Genomic DNA, 23,359 nt, shown 5'->3' on the forward strand with positions numbered 1-23,359 from the left:
CTATCTCAGGTAAAGCAAAGACACCTGAAGGTAGGGGTGTGCTGACTGCACACAGCATTATGGCAGCCAAGCACAGGCACACACCCTGCACAGTCTGGGCACGACAGCACAGTGGACAGAAGTCCCTGCCCCAAGAGACCCTCTTGGCTATGCCTATCCTATGAGCCTCTCCTACAGCCCACTCACTAGCCTGGGTCGTCCAGCACCAGGCTAACTTCGCTCACTGATGAGTGTCAAAAAACACCCCAGGAGCCATGGCTATTTCACTGACCAAAGCGCCAATGTCCACAGCGTGATGGGGGGAGCCTTTCCCATAGACTGGTTCCCACTGATCATTAGGGATTAACAAGGCCAGCAGGAGAGCTTGATCCTGTCAACACGGAGTGGCTGCAGAAGTGTCTCTAGTGTAGATGTGGCCTCAGACACAGTGGTCTGGAGATTTTGATCCAGTTTGCCAGTGCTTGGCCTGGGCTGCCACAGAGCCTAGTCAGGGCTGCGCTGCCAGCCTTTCCCTGCCACCTGCATGGGGGCAGACTGAGGTGATGGGATTCTCCAGAGTGTGTCCTGACTAACACAGGGGCAGACAGCTTGTCTGCAGGGAGAGCAATGACCACTGGAGACAGACAGGCAGGAGCACAGGGAGCCCACCAGTGCCCAGCCTCAGGCTGACTTGCCTCACAAGCCCTGCCAGGTGCAGGGAGAGGCTCTGCTTCACAGGTGGTGCCCTGGTTAAAGTTTAATTACAGGGAGGAACCCACACCCAGAGTGAGGGTGTGATGGGGTTCTGGGGTCCCCCAAGCTCTGCACCCTGTCCGCAGGCAGGAGAGTCTCTCACTCAGCAGGAGAACAGCGGGTTTATTAGCCGACAGGACACAGCATCGTACAGAGGAGTCAGTGCAGCAGGCAGAGACAGCCAGTCCAATCCATGCTGGGGAGAGGAGGCCCCGAGGGGCCCCCAGAGCCGGGGCCTTGCCCCCTCCTTGGTCTCTCTTTCCCTCAGCCCAGACTAACTGCTTCCAACTCCCAGTTCCAATTCAAACCCCTCAGGCTCCACCTCCTCCTTTGTCTGCAGTACAAAGGTGTTACCTGGTTGTCAGGGTTACCCTCAGCAGGAGCCCCACACCCTCTGTGAGCCCCTCACACACACACACAGGTATCCCCCACTCCATCACATCTCTCCCCCCTTCCAGACCGAACTGAGCGGGGTCACTCAGCCAGTGACCTGGGGAAGTTCGGGGCTCTCCCCTTGTGACAGGGCATTGGCTGTACCCTCTGTTCTCCCCTCGATGTGCACCACCTCCACGTCATAGTCCTGCTGGGGGAGGCTCCAAGTCAGGAGCTTGGTCTTGGCCCTTTTCATGTGATGCAGCCGGGCAAGTCCCTTTAGTTCCCTTGGGTTGGTCGGTCTCCCTGCTTCGGCCCCGGTCCGTCAGCCACATTCTCAAGTCGGGTGGGCAGAGCCCATACAGATGCTGCAGCACCAACAGATCAAACAGGTCTTTTGTGGTCTGGGTCCTGCCCCATCTGACCACCAGTCCATACAGCTGCTCCGGCCAATGTCTGGAATTCAGTTACAGTCCAGCAAAAGAAGGTACAAACGCTTCCACCCTTGGCATTTAGCCAGACCACCACAATGGCTGTGTGCCTCAGTTTCCCCTTCCATGCCACACAATAGGTTTGGAATGTTCCTCCTCATGTCAGAGGTTGCAAGACTAGTTACAGGGAACAATGGTGACATTTCAGAGTACAGATTCCTTCAACATACAACTCATGCTTCTACATCAATGTCATCATGTCACATGGCTCTTTCCAAACATTCAGTACATGGTACAATTCTACAGCTTTTGGTAGCAGCACCCCTTGGTTACAGCAGTCAGCGTGAGTAACAGAACAACCCCATTGCAACTGCACATTTACGTTGCTCTTTGGTAGACCACAACTTTTGTGCACCATCCTTGAAAATCTGGTATTTTGGGGATAAATGGCTGAGGCCTTTCTTAGCACCATCAAGTTCTAATCTTCTCTCTTGCCCCCTGGGGTGGAAATTTGATCTCTCTGGCTGTGCCCTCCCTTCTAACAAGAGCTGGGCCATTGATGATCTCAGGGAGACGGCCCCCTCCCAGCCAGCCTGGAAATTTGCAAACCAAACTGCTTTCTGAGAGTTGTTTTGTGAGTCCCAGACGCAGAATCCACATGGAGGAATCCCTGTTTATCCCTTACTGGCCCACCAGGACCACAGCTCCTTTATCCTTCCCCCTCCAACGACTGCCTCCCCATGGAATCAGAAGTGGAGTCCAGTATAAGAATATAAGTGTTTCCACCATCTGGAGATGGGGAATTGCTGGCCCTCTCCTGCATCCTACAGAGACTGACTGTGCAGCTGTTTTACTTGGTTCTCACAGGGCTGCTCACACTCCCTGATAGTTTTCACTTTACTTGCATCAACTTCCAATTCCTGAGAAACTTTTACCCTGCCTGCTTTGGACCCTTGCAGAGCACAGCCAGTGGTTTCACACTCAGGCAGGTCCTGGCCATCAGGAGCTGAAACAAACTTCTCCCCAGGCAAAGGGCTGCTCTGGCTCTTACAGACATGCACCTTTCCTGTTCACTCTCCTTCACCTCACTCCCATTTTCTGCAGTCCCCACAGACGGGTCAGGAAAAGTTTCAGGGAAATTCTCTTCCTTAAGAGCTTCCCCAAACAATAACTCACCCCTGTCTGCCTCCATGGGGGCACTGCTCCCTTGAGCCACAACCAGCTCCTGGGTTTCACCTACACCCAGGATCACTTCTGGCCCATCAGGCAGATTCCCACGTAATCCCCCTCCAGGCAGACAGCCAGTACCACCGGACAGAAGGTTAGGATCCCTTTCCTCCCTTCTGCTACCAGCTCCTTTATCTTCATCAGTCAGCGTAACTCCATTGCCCGTCTGTTCTTGTGTCCTGGCGAGAGGATGACTCTGGTAGGACAGAGTCCTCTCACCCCCTCCCAGTAACACCTCAGCATCAGGCAAAGAACAAGTACCAGAATCGTCTGGTCTCTGGGATTCCCTGATGATCCTAACTGGATTAGACCAAGTTAAAGCATCATCCCCCCTGAGAGACACAGAGGCAGGCCCACTTCCCATCTGGGCTTCAGCTGCCCTCAGATCCAGCTCTGGGATCTTGGCTCCATCTCGAGCCCCCACAGGCTCAGGCAAAGGATTCACTTCCCCAGAAGCAGAAGCACTTTTCTTGCACCAAGGACCAGTGTCCTTAGCAGGGATACCACTGCCCATCCCAGAGCCATTCCCTCTGCTCCAGCCCCCATGGCTGGATTCAGAGACACACCTGGAATGCTCTTTTCTGGTGGATCCTTCTCCAGCCACCCTAGGCTGGGGAAGTCTTCCTCAGACAATGGGCTAGTTTCCTCATTGGCACCTTTTCCAAACGCAGGCTCTGCTCTCTCCCCAGGCTGCTGCTGCTGTTCAACACAGACAGACAATGGGAGACACTCTCTCCTTTGTCCCAGCCCCCCCGCTGGTCTCCACACACACACAGAAGGTGGAGCAGCTTCTCTCACAGACAACTTGCCATTCCCAGTGGACAAGCTGCTTTCCTGCACAGACACACAGGCACCTTCCTCCGCCCAGGCCTGGAAAACTCTTCGCAGGTCTGTCTTGGCCACTAGTAGATGATGGGTTGGAATCTCTCCTTCCCTCCTTGAGCTGCGGCAGGCCACTCGGTTCAGAGCTCCAGGCAGTCCAGGGTTCCCTGCCCCAATCCGGGCTCACCTCTGCAGGATTCTCCCCAGCCCTCAGCTCTGCCACTGCACATCCACACTGCCTTGTCCAGCTTCTTTAATCTCGATTCAGTTTCCAGGTGCTGCCACTTCACAGCGGAGTTGCTCAGCGTGGTTGCAGGCTCTCAGGCTGATGCCCTCTGCACCCCACGATTCCTGGAAGAATCCCTTCAGTGTGCCAGGCTCCTTGTGGGTCACAAGCTGCCCAGGGTTAGGCCGTAGGCCCCTCCGCCCTCTGGGACCGACTCCAACAGACTCCCAGCGGAACCCCTTCTTCAGTGTGACACCCGCTCTCAGGGACCATGAGCACACTGTCTTGGGAAGAACTCATTCAGCGTCAGCCTCCTCAGGGGTCACTTGTTCCTGGGGGTTGGGCTCTCGGCCCCTCCACCTTCTGGGACCGACTCCAACAGATTCCCAGGAGTAACCCCTCCTCGGGTGTGACACCCCCTCTCGAGGACCACGACCGCAGTTGCTTGGGTTCGGCCGCAGGCCCCTCCGCCTTGGGGAGCTGCACCTCACTGCCCGTCAGCACACCAGGGTCTCGCAGGCCCCTCTTCTTCTTCTGTGGCGCCCGTCACTTACTACTGGATGCTCCATCCTCGGGGTGCAGAACATCCCACTCCTGACACCAGTGTGATGGGGTTCTGGGGTCCCCCAAGCTCTGCACCCTGTCCGCAGGCAGGAGAGTCTCTCTCAGCAGGAGAACAGCGGGTTTATTAGCCGACAGGACACAGCATCGTACAGAGGAGTCAGTGCAGCAGGCAGAGACAGCCAGTCCAATCCATGCTGGGGAGAGGAGGCCCCGAGGGGCCCCCAGAGCCGGGGCCTTGCCCCCTCCTTGGTCTCTCTTTCCCTCAGCCCAGACTAACTGCTTCCAACTCCCAGTTCCAATTCAAACCCCTCAGGCTCCACCTCCTCCTTTGTCTGCAGTACAAAGGTGTTACCTGGTTGTCAGGGTTACCCTCAGCAGGAGCCCCACACCCTCTGTGAGCCCCTCACACACACACACAGGTATCCCCCACTCCATCACAGAGGGCCATTTTCAGCACTAAAGCACAGGGCAAATATTAAGGAAAACTTGGGGATGGTTGCAGTTTTCTCCCCGATTTGAGACCCAGCACTCTCAGGCATTTCCCAGAACAACCAGTCCCAGCCACACACCTGCACGTGCCAGGCAGATTCTGCCAAGTCCAGCTGCCCGCTCCTTGCCAGCCCACATAAGACAACAGGCACTACAGGCCCCAGCTGTACAGGGGCCAGCTTGCGGCCTGGAACACAGCCTTGCCTCAGCCCATGCTCCCACAGCTGGGGAAGGGGGGTCTGCCCACAGGTAGGCACTGCCCAAGGGCCACAAGGGCATGGAATGGGCCCACGTAGCTTGCCAGGTCTCTGCCCATGGCACAAAGCAGCCAAGCTGACCTGGCACTCATTAGATACGAAATCACAGTTAACTCAGGATGGGCCCTCACCACAGGCCAGGCCCGCAACGCCAAGTGTTGGACACAGCCTGCCAGCTTCTGCCCTCAGAGGCCTCCTGTGCCCCAGGGGATTTGGCAGCTCACACAGCCCAGCGCCCCCCAGGGCTTGGGAGACAGATGTAATTAGTGTCACTGAGGGAAGACATTGGGTGGTAGGGCCCTGATCCTGACTGCCGGCTCTTCAGGAGCCTGTCATCCTCTCCACTCTGATGGGATCTCCCCAGGTTCATACCCTGCCTGAGAAACTAAACCACCCTGGCTCAGCCACAGACTGGGGGCTCCCCAGGTCATGGCTGCAGCATCCCCCTGGGACCCATCTCCCCGCAGTTCCCCTGAGGGAGAAAAATCACCCCTAGCAGGAAAAGCTACAGCAAGTCAGTGCCCAAATCATAAATGGGATCAGGAGCGCTGAGCTGGTCTCAGTCCCACCCCTACGGGAGACCAGGAGTCCCAGACACCTCCTGGCGCTGCAAAGGGACCCAGGAGCCCTGGACTGGCCCCGCTTCTGCCCCCACGGGAGTCCAGAGCCCAGGACTCCCCCCACGCCCCGGACTTACTAGCGGCTCCTGGTGGGCTCAGGAGTTCGGGGGTCCCCAGCAGGAACTCCCCCCCCGGGGGCAACGAGACCCGGAACCGGCCCCGTGGGGTTCGCAGCAGGGAGCGGTGAAAGGGGTCCCCCATGGCAAGGCGGGATCGCGTCCGGGCGCACGGGCTGTGAGCCAGCTTCGTGGTAGCGGGGCGGAGCCGGGGGAGGCGCTGCCGCTGGAGCTGGCTCCAGGTGTTTTAACCTGCGGGAGCCAGCTTAGTGGTAGCCGGGCGGGGAGCCGGAGAGACCCGCCCCCTCTAACCTGGGACGGGAGGGAGCCTCGGCCCCCCCTCCGCCCCCACCAGCACAGTCCCCCAGCGCCCAACGCCCCACTCGCTAGCAGCCTCCAGATCACTGCCATGCCCCCTCTCCCGGATCTGCCAGCCTCCAAGTCTCCGTCCGGAGTCTCTCCCCCTGCATCCCCAGCGACTCCAGCCTTCAGTCACTTGCCACCCACCCCCTGACCCGCCAGCCTCCATGTTACCTACAGGACTCTCCCCTCCCCAGCGGCCTCCGTACCCCTGCCACCGCCCCACCCCACCCCCGAAACAGCCAGCCTCCAAGTCACCGTCTGGAGACTCCGCCCCTCCCAACTCGCTGGCAGCCTCTCTGCAACATGTCCCGCAGAGCCTCCACCCCACAACATGCTCGCTAGCAGATCTCCAGATCACTGCCTCATCCCCTCTCCCAGATCTGCCAGCCTCCATGTCAACTTCTGGAGTCTCCTCCCCTGCAACCCAGGGCCTCCAGGCACCCACCTCGCTAACTGCCTGCAGCCCCACAGCACATGCTACCCACAGGAAGGAAGGGGCAGTTGCTGCAGTTGCAGGGGGGCAGTGCCTATGCACAAGTCAGTCAGGGGCTATTCTGCAGCATATGACTAATGTAGAACCAGCCCCACCCCGCAGGTGGCTGTATCCCCCAGCCAACTGCGACGACAGCCCTATGTATGCCCCTCAGCACCAGACACGGGTCCTCGTAAGAAGAGCACCTCCGTGCCGCTATCCCAGAGACAGCTACAGCTTCAGGCAGGTCTGGGCCTGTCTGCTGCACCCAGCAACGAAGGGTCCTGTGGCACCTTATAGACTAACAGAATGGCTCCCTTGTGATCTATGGATACAGCCATGTGGTTCCTGCTGCCTGGGACAGAGGCTGCTGTCTAGAGCACAGACCTCTGCTGGGAAATAAGGCACTGCTTATCCCCCAGTGCGTGGGATGGCTGACCCCCAGGACTGAAGGACAGTGTCCCAGCCCCCAAGTTACAGACCAACCTCCTGCATCATAGAATCACAGAATCCTAGGGCTGAAAGGGACCTCAGGAGGTCCAGCCCCCTTCCTGAAGCAGAATCAACCCTAAGTAAGTATCAGAGAGGTAGCTATGTTAGTCTGTAGCTTTGAGAACAACAAAAAGTCTTGTGGCACCTTACAGATGAAGCGGGTCTTTGCCCACAGAAGCTTATGCTCCAAAATATCTGTGCCACAGGACTTTTTGTTGTTCTCAAACCCTAACTAAATCATTCCAGCCAGGGCCTTGTCAAGTCAGGACTTAAAAACTTCTAGGGATGGAGATTCCACCACCTCTCTAGGTAAAGCATTCCAGTGCTTCACCATTCCCCTGGTGAAATAGTTTTTCCTAATATCCAACCCACACCTCTCCTGCTGTAACTTCAGACCATTGCTCCTTGTTCTGCCATCAGTCACGACTAAGAACAGCCTCTCTCCATCCTCTTTAGAGCCCCCCTACAGGAAGTTATTGGATCAGCTTCTGGTGGGGAGAGACAAGCCACCAAGCTCCACACAGCTGTCTCAGGGCTGCTAATCACCCCACTGGGAGCTGGTACCTTAATAGGGTATTTCTCAAGCAGGGGCATGTGTACTCTTGGGGATGCACCATGGTTTTCCAGGGGGTACATCAACTCATCTATGTATTTGCCTAGTTTTACAACAGGTTATGTAAAAACACTAGTAAAGTCAATACAATCTAAAAGTTCATTCAGTTTCTAAGGCTTCATATGCCTTACACTGAAATGTAAATACAATCTTTCTATTCTAATTCATTTATTTGATAAGATGGTAGAAAGTCAGCAAGTTTTCAGTAGTAGCCTTCTGTAATATTTGTAAACTGTGTTTGTAAGTAGTTTTTAAGTGAGGTGCAACTTGGTGGGATGCAAAACAAATCTGACCCCTGAAAAAGGTACAGTAATCTGGAAAGGCTGAACAGCACTTGCTTCAAGACCTCAGAGTACTTTAGGACCATGTTTCTAACCAGGGGAGGGTGTACTCTTAGGGGTATGCATGAAAAGTCAGGGGGGTACTTTTTTTTTTTTTTTTGAAAAACGGGTACTTCATAAAAAATGCTTGAGAAACACTGGTAACAGACATTACCTCCCTTGAGTTTAGTCTTCCTACTGCCCTGGGACTAAGGGCTGCAGCACCTGCATGTAGAATGGACAGAGGATGTGTGGTGCTGAGCAGTGTAAACAAGCTCTTTAGCACACACTGGCCAAGAAGGTCAGAGACACAAGGCCCACTGCTGCTGTAACCCACCAGACCCCACTCTCTTTCCCAACCCTGGCTAGGCTAGATCTGAGGAATTTGGCTCCAGATACTACACAGACCACGCACCCACCCCTCCAGCCAGTCAGGGCCTGGAGCAGGAGGGGTGGAGAAACAGGTCGCCTGTGTTAGGGATAGGGGTAATGGGTTGCTCATAGTTGTGGCACCTCCTAGACATGGCAGGGCCACCTCCATTGGTGACTCTGGTTCCTCATGCTGAGGGGATCCTGTTGAATTTCACTCCTGAAGTTCATCACAAACCCCAGCTGCTCCTCAGGGCCTCCTCCACTGCCAGCTCTTGCACCCCCAGCCAAACAGCCCCTGGGGCTGGCTTTTACACCCTCCTTGGGCATCCCAGAGACCCCCTCACAGCCCTTGGTGAGTCACCCCCCCAGGACAGCATATTACACCTGATTCTGCCCTCCCCTGCCTTCTCCCCCAGGGCAGGTTTTCAGTCCTTGCAACAGCTCCAGCATTTCACCAGCCTCCATGAGCTCCAGGCACCAGAATAACTCTAATAGCGGCCAAAAGGTAAAATAGTCTCCCTGATCCCAATACCCTGCATCCTGACATCGCTCTGGGGGCTCTCACACATCAGCTTTGCCTCCACAAGAGACCCCGAGCTGTGCACACACTGGCTCCACACACATCACAAAGACCCCAGAGGCCTACCTTGGCCAGGCCTGGAGCTCTGCAGCAGCCTCCCCACTTTCTGGGCACCAGTACCTGGCTGCAGCCCCTGAGTCATGTTCCTATGCCTTACTCTGGCCTTCCTTTCTCGAGGTCACCCCAGTTCTGAGCCCCAACCTGCAGCCCCTGCCCACGGGCACGTCTGTGGGACAGCTCACAGGGCTGTAAACCTGCAGCACAGACTGACAGGGGCTTCACCAGAAGTACTCAACCAAGGGCATGGGCTGTCCAGCCCCCACAATTCACACTGCCCCATCTGAAGCTAATCCTGAATTAGCTATCCCACCAGCCCGCTCCAGAAGGGCTAAGTGGGACTCTCAGGCTGACTGTTAACCCTTCACCTGCCAGCATAGGACACGTGCCCTAAAGCTGGGCCACAGGGACCCACACACTGCAAAGGTGGCTCCTGGAAGCTGCTGTGGGGCAGTCTTTGGGAGATCCCATGGTGTATGGAAGGAGAAGGGCATGTAGAGGGCAGCAGCTCATTAACCAATGCAAACAGCAACCCCTCTCTAGCTGGGACCTCCCAGCCACCAGGGAAAAGGAGAAACCCAACAGAGCACAGCAGCTTACTGGGCCCCTCACTTAGATTCAGGGCATCTCCAGTTCAGCAAAGCCCTTCCCCCACAATGAATGTATTGACAGGGAGGCACAGTTAACAACTTTAACCTGGGCCAGGTGGGCGAGCAGGGCAGGACTTCTTGTCCCAAGATCCCAGGAGAAGGGAGGTGGGGGGGAACCCAGTGGTAGCACTCTGAAGTGCTGCAAGGGGAGAGATCCTTGCAGGAGGGTCTTTTGCCTGCATTCAGAGAGACCCAACAGGATCCTCTGCATCATTTATTGCAGAATCCATCCATACACAGCTGGGGTCTGTCCAGAGCTCTTGCAGAGTCCCATACTCCCAGGCCTGCCCTCCCCCCATCACCAAGCCCCTCCAACCTCCTACCCCAGGCTTGGAAACCAGTCCAAGGTGCAGCCCAATGAAGGAACAGTCTTTGCCCCCCAGAGCTGCACACAACCAGGGCAGTCTAGCCCCAACACCTCCCAAACAGAGGAGGGCTGGCCTAGCTGTTCGCCTCTCCTTCACAGGCAGTGGAGGGTGCTATCGGGGTACTGGGGGCCCGAATAGCTCCATAGTCTGTATCACCAGGGATAGATGGTCCAGGAATGAGCTGACAGAAACACGCAGGATCCGGGCTTCATCTGCCTTCCAGCACCTGCAGTGAAGAGTTGGGGTGAGGTAGAGGCTCCTTCCCCTGAATACAGCTGTGCCCGTGCCTACACTCCCAGGCACAGCCCCTGCCAGCACAGCCTTGGACTCCCCACAGCCCTGCCAGTGCCTCTCACTGCCAACCCACAGTCTCCCCCTCACCCTCCCGGTGCCCCTTATTCCTAAATAAGGACGGATAATCCTATTTGATTAATTAACCAGCTAGCCAATTAAAAGGGGAACAGCAGGCTGAAACGGTTCCTCAGCGTCCCCGCACGCCGCCGCGGCAGATGGAGGCTGCTCCACCGTGCTGGAGTACCGCCACCTGCAAGGGTCCCATAGGACTGGAGTAACCCAAGGACGGGGGTGTTAACCATTATCATCCCTAGTCTGGGCCAGTAACCCCGGCAGCCTGGCCCTGCCCACCCCCATCCCCGCCGGTGCCCCTCACTTGCAACCCGCAGCCCTGGGCTGCCAGCCCACCCTTGGGCTCCCCCGGCGCGCTGCCCGTGCCGGGCTCGGCAGGGATGTCACTCACACGTGGAGGAAGTTCTCGGTCACCGTCAGCTCCTTGCTGATCCCCCCCTTGCGCGGCTCGCGGTCGGGAGCCAGCGAGCCGTGAGCGATCTGGGCCTCCAGGGGCGAGGGGAAGGGGACGCTCAAGGCGCTGGGGGCGAGTTAAGGAAACAGTGGGGTGGGAAGAAGTCGGGGTACGAGTGAGAGAAGCCCGGCCCCGCGGAGCGCCCAACAGCCCCTCCCCCTCTCCCGCCGCCGTGCCCGGATACAAGCCCAGCCCGGCCCGGGCACCTCCAGCTCCTTCCATGGCGGCGGCAGCTCGGCCCACGTGCTGCGGGGCGGGGTTTTGCGGCCAGACTCTGCGGACGCCCCTGCAGACTCCGCCCCCTCGGAACTGACCCACCCGCGTGTGCTGCATGGGAAATGCCTCCCGGCGGAGAAACAACTTCCGCTTCCCCTCCGCAGCGGGGCTGAGCCCTGGAGAGAGACTCGGGGCGCAGCTGCCCCCGGGGACAGATAGATGGGCCTGCTGGGTCGGAAGGCTACAGTAACCAGCTTTACACCCAGCCTAGTGCTAGGCAAGGGGTTTCTGTGAACCAGGTCCCTAGCCAGCAGCGGAGGTCCCAGCAACAAGTTAGGGTCCTGAGTGAACAGCCCCTGCACCCCACTCCAGAACTGGTGCAGGGTGAGGGGGCCTTTGCTAGCCAGCTCCCATCCCACCCTAGAGGTGGCTGCTCCCCAGTGCAGGGTGAGGAGTTCCCAGCTAACCAGAACCCATCACACCCCAGAAGTGCCTGCTCCCCAGTGCAGGGTGGGAAGGGCCCCCCTCTAACCAGATCCCATCACACCCCAGCATGGCTGCACCTCAGTACAGGGTGGAGGTCCTTGGGCAGCCAGCTCCCATTCCACCCCAGGGATGGCCCTACGCTCTGCATCAGTGAACACATCAGGCCAAGCTGGGATGTCACACAACCACTGGTGCCTTTAATAGGGATGAGGGGACAGCAGCAGGCTCCGTAGCAGCAGTTCAGGGTGCAAGGAAGGCGTAGGGGGATTCAAGCCCACACTGGGCCCTGGCACAGGTAGAGGGCGGGCCAGGCCAAAGCGGTCCCCTCCCAGGAAGGTCTGGGCACTAGTCCAGGAATCCCATCTCCACCACCTCAGCCATCTCAGGGTGCAGCAGGCGGGTAGCCAGGCGTTCAATATCATCCAAGCTGAGCAGGCGAAGGCTCCGCTCGTAATCCTGCAGGAACAGAGGGCTTAGCAGGGCAATCACTAGGGACAGGGGGATCCCAGTGTATCCAGCCTCCCCCTGTATGGGGCCCTGTCTCAGGGCTGTGTCCCCATATACCCAGCATTCCCCTCCAAGGACTGTCTCAGGGCTGGCTTCCCATGTACCCAGCCTCCTACCCCCATGGGGCCCTGTCTCAGCACCCTCCCTACAGGGCCCTGTCTCAGCACCCTCCCTACAGGGCCCTGTACTCCTTGAGGGGCCAAGTCCCAGTGGCAGGTGTGTTCCAAGAGCACCCCAGACTGCAGCTTCCTACATGACAGGACCCCAGGAGTCACCTTTTGCAGCTGCTCCAGCACCTTGTGGGCATCGGCTGTGCTGAAGTGGCGTGCCAGGACCTGGCTCAGTGGGTGCCAAATGGTGGGAAGAGGTGGCAGGGGCCCTTGGGACTCCAGCTCCTCGGGGGAAGCCTTCTCAGGGGGCTTGATCACCAGGTTCAGCTTGGAGTCAGGGCCAATGGAGTAGTCACAGAGACGGTGCTCATCTAAGGGAGGCAGAGGAGCCATGAGCACCCATCCCCCTGCTCAGAGCAACACCCTGGACATGGAAACCCCAAGATAAAGGCACCCCCCATAGCACCAAGAAACAGAAATAATGCAGCCTGCAGCTTGTTCCCTGCCCCAGGGCCACATCTCCATGCTAGCAAGGGGTCCCAGGGGAACTGGCCCGAGTGGCACCATTGGGAGCTCCATCTCCAGGTGGGTGAGGGGTCCACAAGGAATGGGCCAGTCCCCTGTGCCAGAGGCAGACAGCGAAAGACAGGTGCAGAAGGACAGAATAGCATGACAGAAACGGTCAGAGAAACACAGTTAGCATGACACCCTAGCAAACCACCGGGGGCACATTGTAGATACATCTCTGTTTTAACTATCTTCTCATTGGAGTTTTTAAATATTGTCAAGTCATTTTATGTATCACTGTATTAAGCCCTGTTATATACAAATTGAGTTCTATTTTGTAGAACAGTTCCTATAAGTAGGTAAGGTAAAGACAAAACTCTCTGTGCCCTTTCTTTCTGGATTGCTTCATTGATTGCCTTGTTGAGTGAATGCGGTGTGAATGGAAAGGCGGGAGAACAGCACCTCCAGGTATGGAGAAGGCAGATCCAAGACCAGTGAGAAGAACAATGGAGCCTGTGAAGCGCACCCATCGAAAGAAGACTGGACACATGGACGCCTTGGGAGTCACCAGAAAGTGCCGCCTTTAGAAGCGCCACCCAGAAGAAGGTGCTAACTGCATATTCTTAAAACTGCTTTCCCACATTATGCATATGCATGAGATGCTAACTTGGGACAAACCGCCTGAGAGAGAGGACTGTATAAATGAAGGCATCTTGGACAGGGACCCTGGGTTTTGTCTTGTCATCACTGGAGCACCGATTCGGATCAGCAGAAGCCCACTCCACCCCTCCCTCCTCTAACTCACCTGGCCAATGCAGTTATGGGGAGCAACTATTGGTAACAGCAAAAAGACAGGAGTGTGTGTGTGTGTGTGTGTGAGTGAATGGGATGTATCACATGCATATGATAAGCGTTGATTGCTATGTGTGTATTACCAATAAATGCAGCATTTTGCCTTTTCCCCTGAAAAGACCCCGTGCAGTACTTTTCAGTACAATAACATGTGACCCAGACTGGGGCACCCTGGGACCGGGCACCCACCTGCCAGAGCCTTGCCCTTGAACAGCAGCCGCTGCTGAGAGACAGGAACACTCAGCGTCTCTGCCACCAGGCGCTTCACGGTGCTGACCCGCTCCTCCGGGGAAACCTGGGAAATGAGCTGGAGTTAGACTCTCCTTGCCACCCCTCCCCTCAAACAACCCTCACTGGAGCCTCGATCACCTGCTACCCCGTGTCCCGCAAGCTCCACGCCACAGACAAGCCCTTCAGTGACCGCCCCACAAACCCTTCCCCTCTCACGCCCCCCCGGGAACCCACCCGACAAACCCTCCCTCCACCTATCATGCCTCCCCTGCCTCCCACCCCACAAACCATACCCCCCACCTCCCGCCAGACACCCCCTTCCACAAACCCCCTGCCGCCCCCAGCTCCCCGGGCACCCCCCCAAACCACCCCCCTCACGCGGCTGGGTGCAAACAAACAGCCCTACACCCATGCACCTTCCCCCCAGACGTAGCCCTCCATCCTATCACAGCCCACTGCCCAGGGGCGGCCCCGCTTCCCACCTGCAGACTGCAGCCCCGGCCCTGCAGTGCCTTCACCGTGAGCAGCATCGCGGGAACGCGCACCCGGAGCGGCCCCTTTAAGGGCACCATAAAGACCACGGGCTAGAAAGGCCGCCAGGGGAACCATAGAGCTGCAGCCCAGCTGGGAGGTGATGTGTCATAGAGTCTGACCAGAATCATAGACACCAACAGGAGCGGAGAGAAAGGCGTGATCATACCATAGAGGCGGGGACCGCCTGGGCCCAAGTGGCAATTTGTGTACTATAGAGAAGCAGGGACACAGAGGCTAGAACGGCTGCAGTGTCTTTTACCCACCAAAGCTCATGGCCTACTAAATTTGTTAGTCTGCGAAGTGCTACGGAACTGCTTGTTATTTATGTGACACCATTAAGGGCAGCTGCTGGAGCTGCTGGCAGCCATGGAGACGCAGGGGCATGGGGGCTAGAGTGGCTCTGTGATATCGTAGAGCGGGGGTGTAGCCACTGCGCCCCCCCAAGAAACCATTCAAGGGCCCGCGAGAATGACACACACACCGCACCTGTTGGAGACCGGGGAGGGGCTCAGAGATGCCCAGAGCTCGGTGAACTCTGGTAGGGCACCGGGGTCTGGGTGGTAGGGAGATGCAGGAGCAGCATGTGGGGAGGGCAGGAGACTGGGCGGTAGGGGGTGCAGGAGCAGGGTGGGAGGGGAGGGGAGGGGAGGGGTCTGGGTGGGAGGGGAGTAGGAGCAGCTTGGAGTCTGGATGGGAGAGAGGTACAAGAGCAGGGTGAGGGGGCGGGGGTCTGGGTGGTACAGGGTGCAGGAGCAGGATATGAGGGGTCTGGGCAGTCGGGGGGCATGGGTGGGGTCTGGGTTAGAGATTGATTGCAGGGGTGGCATGGGGGTGTAGGGTCTGGACAGGAGTGAGTGTACAGGAATGGGATGGGTGGTCCAGGAGGGAAAGGGATGGATGAAGAGACAGGGGGAGGGGTGCTTACCTGCTCCACATGCTGAGAGGACACATACCTCCACGCCAACCCCCACCCCGCACTGCTCCCACGGGACGTAATTCTGGTGAGTGTAGCAGTGTGGTGTGACAACATGGGGTTTTCATTTGCCTTATGTTGCATGTGCTTTCAATTTCCAGGAGCTTATTTTTACTGTCCCAGAATAACCCTGTGGGTGCATGCCTCTGGGAACAGAACCCTGGGAACAGAAGCAATATCTGGATGGTGATGGAAATTTTGGGTCTAACAGTCTCCCACACATACAGCACCTGCAGGGAGAAGTGTGTGGCAGTGGGAGTGGCTCCAGTGAGGGGTGGGGGATTGGGGTAGAGCAGAAGAGTTGGGGGGTGCCTGGCACTAGGACAGGGGAAGGAAAGGGGATTGGGTTAGAGCAGGGAGGCTGAGGGTGCCTGGCTCTGGGGGGAGGGGTGGGTGCACTGGGTTAGAGGCAGGGGCATGGGGGTGACTGGCTGTGGGGGAGGTCATTGAGTCACATATATTTTTGTATATTTAGATAGATAGATATATAAAAATACATAATATGTGGCTTGTTGCACTCTACCTACAGCTACTTTTGTTCAATCTCTGATTGGCCATCCCTGCTCTAGAGCTCTGGGGTCCCCTCTTCCCAGAGCAGATTGCTCTGATTGTTTCCACTTTCTGTGCTGACAAGTCTGTTCCACACTATCAAAACAAAAAAGCAGAAAAATTGTAATCAAGGTGGGCAAATCAGAAGAGCAGAGGGGCAGTAGGAATGGGGGAAGTCAAGAGTCAGATAAAACAAAGTATGTAAAAGAGTCCAAAATGACCCAGGTAACTGGCATCCCGGTTCAAACCACGTGTTAATGTGTGGAATTTGAATATAAAAGAGAGTTTGGCAATCTCTCTTTGCAGGCTATTCTTAAAGTTCCTTTTCAGTAAAACACAAACTCTCAGGTCATTAACAGAATGGCCCATTCCATTAAAGTGCTGGCTGAGAGGCTTGCCTGTGATTCTGTGAATAACCTGGTTAGGTCCAGTGATGGTATCTCCAGAATAGATATGTGGACAAAGCTGGCAACAGGGCTTGTTGCAAGAAAAACTTCCATGATTGGTATTGATATTATGGTATAGTCTGTAGTTGCTGGTAAGAATCCTCATAAGGTTGGAGGGTTGTCTATAGGAGAGAACACACCTGTCACCTAGGGCCTTCTGCAGTGTGGCATCCTGATTAAGGGTGGGTTGTAGGTCTTTAATGATGCGTTGCTGTGGTTTGAGTTGGAGGCTGTAGGTAATGACCAGTGGTGTTCTATTGTTGGTTTTTATGGGACTATCTTGAAGTAGCTGGTTTCTGGGAAAGGTAAACAGTCAACACGCTTCGACAAAGAATGAATGGACACAAAACAGACATAAAAAAGCTCTTAATTCACAAGCCAATCAGCCAGCACTTTAATGGAGTGGGCCATTCTGTTAATGACCTGCAAGTCTGTATCAAAACAAAAAAGCAGTCAAGTAGCACTTTAAAGACTAACAAAATAATTTATTAGGTGAGCTTTCGTGGGACAGACCCACTTCTTCAGACCAGAGCCATACCAGACCAGACTCAATATTTAAGGCATAGAGAACCAAAACAGTAATCAAAGTTGACAAATCAGAAAAAAAAATTGTCAAGGTGAGCAAATCAGAGAGCAGAGGGGTGGGTGGGGGAGAGTCAAGAATTAGATTAAGCCAAGTATGCCAAAGAGCCCCTATAATGTCCCAGAAAGTTTGCATCCTGGTTCAAACCACCTGTTAATGTGTTGAATTTGAATATGAAAGAGAGTTCAGCAGCTTCTCTTTGTAAAGCAGACTGGAAATTCTTCTTCAATAAAACACTGACTTTTAAATCGTTAACAGAATGGCCTGCTCCATTAAAATGTAGACTAACTGGTTTGTGGATCAGGAATGTCTTGATGTCTGTTTTGTGCCCATTAACTCTTTGTCTGAGAGAGTTTGAAGTCTGCTCAATATACAAAGCATCTGGGCATTGTTGGCACATGATGGCATATATGATGTTAGCTGAGGAGCATGAGAATGTGCCCGTGATTTTGTGAGTAACCTGGTTAGGTCCAGTGATGGTATCGCCAGAATAGATATGTGGACAAAGCTGGCCGCAGGCTTTGTTGCAAAGAAAAATCCCAGGACTGGTATTCCTGCACTATAGACTGTGGCTATTGGTTAAAATCCTCATGAGGTTGGGAGGTTGTCTATAAGAGAGAACAGGCATGTCACCTAGGGCCTTCTGGAGTGTGGCATCCTGATTAAGGATAGGTTGTAAGTCTTCAATAATTTGTTGCAGTGGTTTGAGTTGGGGGCTGTAGGTGATGACTAGTGGTGTTCTGTTCTTGGCTTTTTTGGGCCTATCTTGAAGTAGCTGGTCTCTGGGTATACGTCTGGCCCTGTCGATTTGTTTTTTTATTTCTCCTGGTGGGTAATTCAAATTTATGAATATTTGGTACAGAGCTTGTAGTTTTTGGTCTCTGTCAGTTGGATCAGAGCAAATGCGATTGTACCTAAGGGCTTGACTGTAAATAATGGATCTAGTTACATGTGCAGGATGGAAGCTAGAAGGGTGTAGGTAAGTATAACGATCAGTGGGTTTTCAGTACAGTGTGGTACCGATCCGGCCATCCTTGATTTGTACTGTAGTGTCCAGGAAATGTATCTCTTGCATGGAGTAATCGAGGCATAAGTTGATGGTGGGGTGCAGATTGTTAAAGACTCTGTGGAATTCTTCTAGAGTATCTATACCATGGGTCCAAATCATAAAGATGTCATCAATGTATCTTAAGTAGAGGAGGAGTAATAGGGGACGAGAGCTGAGGAATCGTTCTAGGTCAGCCATAAATATATTAGCATATTGTGGGGCCGTGTGGGTGCCCATAGCAGTTCCACTAATCTGGAGGTATAAATTGTCCCCAAATCAGAAATAATTGTGGGTGAGAACAAAGTTGCAGAGGTCAGACACCAGACTGGCTGCGGTGACATCAGGGATGGTATTCCTGATTGCTTGTAATCCATCTTTGTGCGGAATATTAGTGTACAGAGCCTCTACATCCATAGTGGCAAGGATGGTGTTGTCAGGAACTTTTCCGATGTTTTGTAATTTCCTCAGGAAGTCGGTGGTATCTCGCAGATAGCTGGGAGTGTTGGTGGCATAGGGTTTGAGGAGGGAGTCAACGTAACTGGATAGTCCAGTGGTGAGGGTGCCAATGCCCGAATGACAGGGCTTCTGGGGTTTCTAGGTTTGTGGATTTTGGGAAGTAAATAGAATAATCCAGGCTGGGACTCAGAGGGTGTGTCTGATTGAATAAGGTCCCGGGTAGCAGCAGGGAGTGCCTTAAAGTCTGTGTTTTACTGAAAAGGAATTTTAAGAATCACCTGCAAAGACAGATTCTTTTATATTCAAATTTGACACACTGACGTGGTTTGAACCAGGATGCCAGTTACCTGGGTCATTATATGGACTCTTTTACATACTTTATTTTATCTGACTCTTGACTTCCCCCACTCCTGCTGCCCCTCTGCTCTTCTGATTTGCCCACCTTGATTACAAGTTTCTGATTTGTCAACCTTGATTACTATTTTTGGTTCTCTGTGCCTTAAATATTGAGTCTGTTCTGGTATGGGTATGGTCTGAAGAAGTGGGTTTGCCCACGAAAGCTAGCCACCTAATAAATTATTTTGTTAGTCTTTATAGTGGTACTGGACTGCTTTTTTGTTTTGATAGTTTATAGACTAACACGGCTATCTCTCTGTTACTGTTCCACATTGTACTTGTCAACTAAAAAGCCTTCTGTTCTCCTGCTGGCTGAGAGCCATATCTGACTGGGGATGGGGTGCAGGGTCCAATGACTCCCTGCCCCCCCACTTTGGTGACACAGAGGAAAAGCCTCTGCCATTCATTGCTGTTCAACTACCAGTGTCCCACCATGCAGAACCCACAGACAGGATCCAGCTCTGGCCTACCCCAATCCAGCCTGTGAGACTCATGACTCCCCCATGTGGCTGCAGTGCCAGCTTGCACCACTGCAGAAGTGGGTGGTGATGAGCCCAGATTTTCGGGGGCCAGATCCAGGCAAGCTGCAGATTCCCAACCCCTGCCAGAGAGATCCACTGGAAGCAAGGGGGAGTGTGACCATTTTTCATATGCCCTGCTGGCCCCAGACCTGGCAGCCCCCACTAGCTCAGCCCTTTCTCCCCCACTTTACCAGTGCTCCTCACCCATAACCCCCAGCTCTGCTGGTGCCCTTCACTCCTGATCCAGTGTCTGCTAGCCCAGCATTGGGTTCTCCATCCACTTTTCCTCTAAGCTGAGTGCTTTGGGGGCCACCCAGAAGAGATTTAGGTGCTACCCAGGTGCTTTGGCAGAGCTCTCACAGCTGGCAGCCTGTGTTTCCATCAGTGGTGCACATCCAGACATGCCTCAGTGCACAGAACATTTATTCCACAAATGGATGGAAAAGATGAGAAGTAACCTGCCCCACAACCCAGAGGGAGGCAGGAAGTGGCACTTTGACATTTGATTGCTGAGAGTGTTTTGGGTAGAGACATCAGGCATGCAAGTCACATAGCAGCAAGGGGTAGGGCGGGCCCAGCTGCCCATGCTTCATGCCAAGGTCCAGTCCCCATGCATGCTGGCAGGCAGCACCAGCAGTGTGTCCATCCCTGCTGCAAGAAGGGAACAAACCCTCACCCAGTAATGGCGCCACACGCAAACTTGGTCTCTTTCTCTCCTTTATTTGAGGTGTTCACCTGTGAGAGGAGGGGTCTGCTCCCCACTCCTGTAGACAGCCCAGGCCCCTGCCATGGGGACCACCAGCAGCAGCATAGAAAACAGCGTAGAAAAATACAGCTGGTGCCTGGGGATCCAGCCTGACAGACTTTGGTTTCCAATTGCCCTCTGTGGGGAGGAGGTCCCTGGGCTCAGTACCCTGTACAGTGGAGCCCTGCAGCCTGTGTCTCTGCCCCAGCAGAGGGCACTCAGCAGCTGCAGAGCACAGCTCCACTTGTGCAAAGGGGCATTCAGGGGCTGGCAGGCGGCCGCAACTTCTTGTAGAGTAGGTGACTCAGCACCAGCACCAGCATCTCAGCCGTGCTGCTCAGTGCCACCACAAAGGGGGCCTGGGAGGCAAAGTCAGCCTGGCGGCGGCAGAAAGAAAGCTGCAACACAGCCAGGGCCAACAAGCTATTCTGCACCCCCACCTCAATGCTGACTGTGCGGCAGTGTGGGCCTGGCAGGCGCAGGCCAGCAGCAAGCAGGTAGCCCAGCCCCAGGCCCACGAGGGGCACACTGAGCCCAGCCAGCACCACTGGGGGCTGAACATCAGCCAGGATGAAGGCACCCATGTGGTAGGCCAGGAAGAGCCCGCCCAGGATGAGGGCAAAGCTGAAGGGTTTGATGAGCAGTAACAGCAGGCGAGCAAGTCGGGGCAGCTTGCACTTCACCAGCAGGCCAGCTGAGATGGGCACTGCAATGAAGAGCAGTGTGACCACGATCTTGGCAAAGGGTACGTGCAAGCTAGGCTGAGCACTCAACAGGTGCCCATAGAGGGCTGAGGAGAGTGGCATAAGCCCGGTGGCTGCTATGGTGGACAGCAATGTCATGGCAATGGCCAGCGTGACATCACCACCCAGCAGCAGACTGTAGAGGTAACCTCCACCCCCACCTGGCGAGGAACAGGTGACCACCAGCCCCAGTGCTAGCGCCTGGGGAAGGGCGAAGGCTAGCGAAAGGAGGTAGCCATAGAGGGGCATGGCCACAAACTGGCCCAGCATGCCCAGCAGCACAGGCTGCGGCTGACGTGCCAGCTCCCGCAGCACCTCCAGCTCCACCTTGCAGCCGAAGGCACACTTGCTGAGGAAGATGAGGGGCAGCAAGGCATAGAGCAGCGGGTTCTCTGAGAAGTGGCCCAGGCCCAGATGCCCTGGCTCCTCGCCTGCCAGCACCCGCACCCGAAACTCGCCCCGCTCCTCCACCAGTCGGTGTTGGTCCAGCAGGCGCAACCGCAGTGGTGCCAGCCCAGCTGAACCTGAGCGGATGGCCACCAGGAAGCCACCTGCCCCACAGCACAAGGTGGTCACATTCTCCACCCACAGCACAGCAGGTGCCAGAGAGGCTGCAATGAGCTGGGCACCACCTGCTGTTCCATTGGCACCTGGGTACCGGCTGGACACCACCATGACACCCCGGCTCTTCTCAGGAAAATCAAACTCCAGGACACTGCCATCGCCCATGCTCAGGTACCCGCCAGCTGGCTGCCCCCAGCCCACCAGGGCCCAGGAGCACAGCAACAGCACCAGCAGCAGGGCCTGTGCCATCCCAGGGCACTCAAGGCCCACGGGCACCTGGTCTCCACCAGCTCTGGCACATAGGGACGTCCTTCAGTCGCCAGGCATGGGGTCTGGTCACTCCATCGCTGGGGCTCCCAGCAGCCTGCAGGAGGGAACGGGCAGAGGTGAGAGGACAAGCCCCAGGGGAAGACTGTGGCGGCAGACAGGAGGGACTTGGCTGTAGCTGCCCACTCGCAGTAGGGAGCTGGCCAAGCAGTACTGAGGGAAGTGGGGCGGGAGCAGCGCAGAGACGGGCTGAGCAGAGGTTATGGGGCAGCACAGGGTTGGGTTTATTGGGGCATTATAGGGTGGGAACAGCACAGGATGGGGGTTATGGTGTAGGTTGTAGACCAGAAGGAACGCAGCGTGAGAGTTGAGGGGGTTTGGGGCAGGGGAAGTGCAGGGCTGGAGTGATGGGGCAGGGACAATACGAGCGGGGCAGTATAGGGCAGGGCAGGAGCTCAGGGGCGCTGTGCAGGAGGGCCCCGCCCACCGACACACAAGGGGGTTGCCCCAGGAGTTCCCGCGCAGTGTCACGCGGGCCCCGATCCTGCCGGACACAGCCCCCAGCCCCGCACCTGGCAACGCCCCGCGGACCCACTTGACTCGGCGGCGTCCGGCTCCCTTAGGCCCCGCCCTCTTCTATGTCACTGAAAAGCCCCGCCCCACGATTCATTACCTCACATTGGCCCCACCCAGTACGGAACGACGGGCGTCCCATGGTGGGGCGGGGCCTAGAAACCGACGTACGTGCAAGAGTAACCACAGGCTTCACTAGCCTCTGGTTGATTGAAATCCTGCCGCTCCTATAAACCGATTGGGAAGGCTAGGGCACCCGGAGCGCTGATTGGTGGCGCTGGGCCTCCTTGTGTCTTGATTGGTCAGCTGCTGCAGCCATGTCCTGATTGGCAGAACTAAAGACTCTCTGAGTGGTTGTGACCCTGTAGCTTCAGTCTCCCTGGTTCTGGTTCGTGTGCGGGCGGCTGCTCCTGCTACAGTGGGACTCGAAGCGGAGGGCACAAAAGCGGGAGCAGCGCGGGGGGTACACGGGCCCAGAGCCCCGCAGCGGCCGTCTCTCCTGCAGCGCCGAAGGGCTCCAAGCCCGGCGCCAGCCCTGCGGCTTGTTTGTTCTCCGCTGCTGCGGGGCGGGGCTGGGAGCGGCTGCAGCCCCAACACACCTACGGCTTTATCCTGCTAGGCACAGGCAGGGCCCCACCTCCGGCCCTGGGAGTAGCTGCTGGGTGGCTTGTACCAGCGCCTCCTACCGGGGCAGCACCCTCACCCGTGTTGTACCACAGTGCTGCCTGATAGTTCCTCGCGTTCCTTTTAAACCTGCTGCCCATTCGTTTGATGAGCCCGAGTTTTTTTTCTGATGAAGGCATAGGTAACACTGCCTGATTCACTTGCCTTAACAGACCTCTATCAGATCCATCATTGGCACCTCTGGGCTGTGCCAAAAAGTCCCAGTCTTTTAATCTCTCCTCATCCATTTTGGTGCCTTTAAATTCCATGTGTGAGCAGCTCTACACACAACATGAGACGGAGAGCATACCATGGATTTATAGGCAGGCCCGGGGATATTTTCTGGCCTGTCTCTACCTTTGGTTGCCAGTGTTGTGTGTGCTTTTTAGGCTGCAGCTGCACAGAGTGGATGTCTTCACACAACTCTCCCTTATGACTCAAGGATCCCTCTTGATTGGTACAGATTGAACCTCTCTAGTCCAGCAC

The 23,359-nt window shown here is 55.7% G+C and overlaps 4 protein-coding genes across 4 annotated transcripts in view; all 4 read right to left on the reverse strand.

Moving 5' to 3' along the window:
- Positions 1–6,116, reverse strand: part of LOC142024383 (ceramide kinase-like) — a 28,259-nt gene extending 22,143 nt beyond the window's left edge. Inside the window, 1 exon segment of the mRNA XM_075016343.1 lies at positions 5,818–6,116. Coding sequence (XP_074872444.1) covers positions 5,818–5,941 — 124 coding nt within the window. The 5' untranslated portion in view covers positions 5,942–6,116.
- Positions 6,117–9,796: 3,680 nt separating this feature from the next.
- Positions 9,797–11,162, reverse strand: LAGE3 (L antigen family member 3). The gene is made up of 3 exons (XM_075016311.1): positions 11,088–11,162; positions 10,841–10,969; positions 9,797–10,309 (listed from the first exon to the last, which is right to left on the reverse strand). The coding sequence occupies exons 1-3, from the start codon at positions 11,123–11,125 to the stop codon at positions 10,195–10,197; spliced, it is 282 nt and encodes a 93-aa protein (XP_074872412.1). The 5' UTR covers positions 11,126–11,162; the 3' UTR covers positions 9,797–10,194.
- Positions 11,163–11,782: 620 nt separating this feature from the next.
- Positions 11,783–14,404, reverse strand: UBL4A (ubiquitin like 4A). The gene is made up of 4 exons (XM_075016310.1): positions 14,295–14,404; positions 13,771–13,876; positions 12,388–12,593; positions 11,783–12,061 (listed from the first exon to the last, which is right to left on the reverse strand). The coding sequence occupies exons 1-4, from the start codon at positions 14,382–14,384 to the stop codon at positions 11,951–11,953; spliced, it is 513 nt and encodes a 170-aa protein (XP_074872411.1). The 5' UTR covers positions 14,385–14,404; the 3' UTR covers positions 11,783–11,950.
- Positions 14,405–20,027: 5,623 nt separating this feature from the next.
- On the reverse strand, positions 20,028–22,379 carry SLC10A3 (solute carrier family 10 member 3). Its single transcript, XM_075016664.1, has 2 exons — positions 22,210–22,379; positions 20,028–21,734 (listed from the first exon to the last, which is right to left on the reverse strand). Exon 2 carries the CDS (start codon positions 21,617–21,619, stop codon positions 20,324–20,326), a length of 1,296 nt encoding a protein of 431 aa, XP_074872765.1. The 5' UTR covers positions 21,620–21,734; positions 22,210–22,379; the 3' UTR covers positions 20,028–20,323.
- Positions 22,380–23,359: the final 980 nt, after the last annotated feature.

The sequence above is a fragment of the Carettochelys insculpta genome, chromosome 22 (assembly GCF_033958435.1).
Source record: "Carettochelys insculpta isolate YL-2023 chromosome 22, ASM3395843v1, whole genome shotgun sequence".
Classification (NCBI taxonomy): domain Eukaryota; kingdom Metazoa; phylum Chordata; order Testudines; family Carettochelyidae; genus Carettochelys; species Carettochelys insculpta.

Excerpts from the sequence above, each read along its gene's own strand:
- LAGE3 (XM_075016311.1), bottom strand. The coding sequence starts at position 11,125 with ATGGAAGGAGCTGGAGGTGCCCGGGCCGGGCTGGGCTT. Across the intron at positions 10,970-11,087 it reads GCCCGGGCCGGGCTGGGCTT|CGCCTTGAGCGTCCCCTTCC; the intron begins GTATCCGGGCAC and ends ACTCGCCCCCAG. Across the intron at positions 10,310-10,840 it reads ACCGAGAACTTCCTCCACGT|GTGCTGGAAGGCAGATGAAG; the intron begins GTGAGTGACATC and ends TCTTCACTGCAG.
- UBL4A (XM_075016310.1), bottom strand. The coding sequence starts at position 14,384 with ATGGTGCCCTTAAAGGGGCCGCTCCGGGTGCGCGTTCCCGCGATGCTG. Across the intron at positions 13,877-14,294 it reads GCCGGGGCTGCAGTCTGCAG|GTTTCCCCGGAGGAGCGGGT; the intron begins GTGGGAAGCGGG and ends CTCATTTCCCAG. Across the intron at positions 12,062-12,387 it reads TGCTGGAGCAGCTGCAAAAG|GATTACGAGCGGAGCCTTCG; the intron begins GTGACTCCTGGG and ends CTGTTCCTGCAG.
- SLC10A3 (XM_075016664.1), bottom strand. The coding sequence starts at position 21,619 with ATGGCACAGGCCCTGCTGCTGGTGCTGTTGCTGTGCTCCTGGGCCCTG.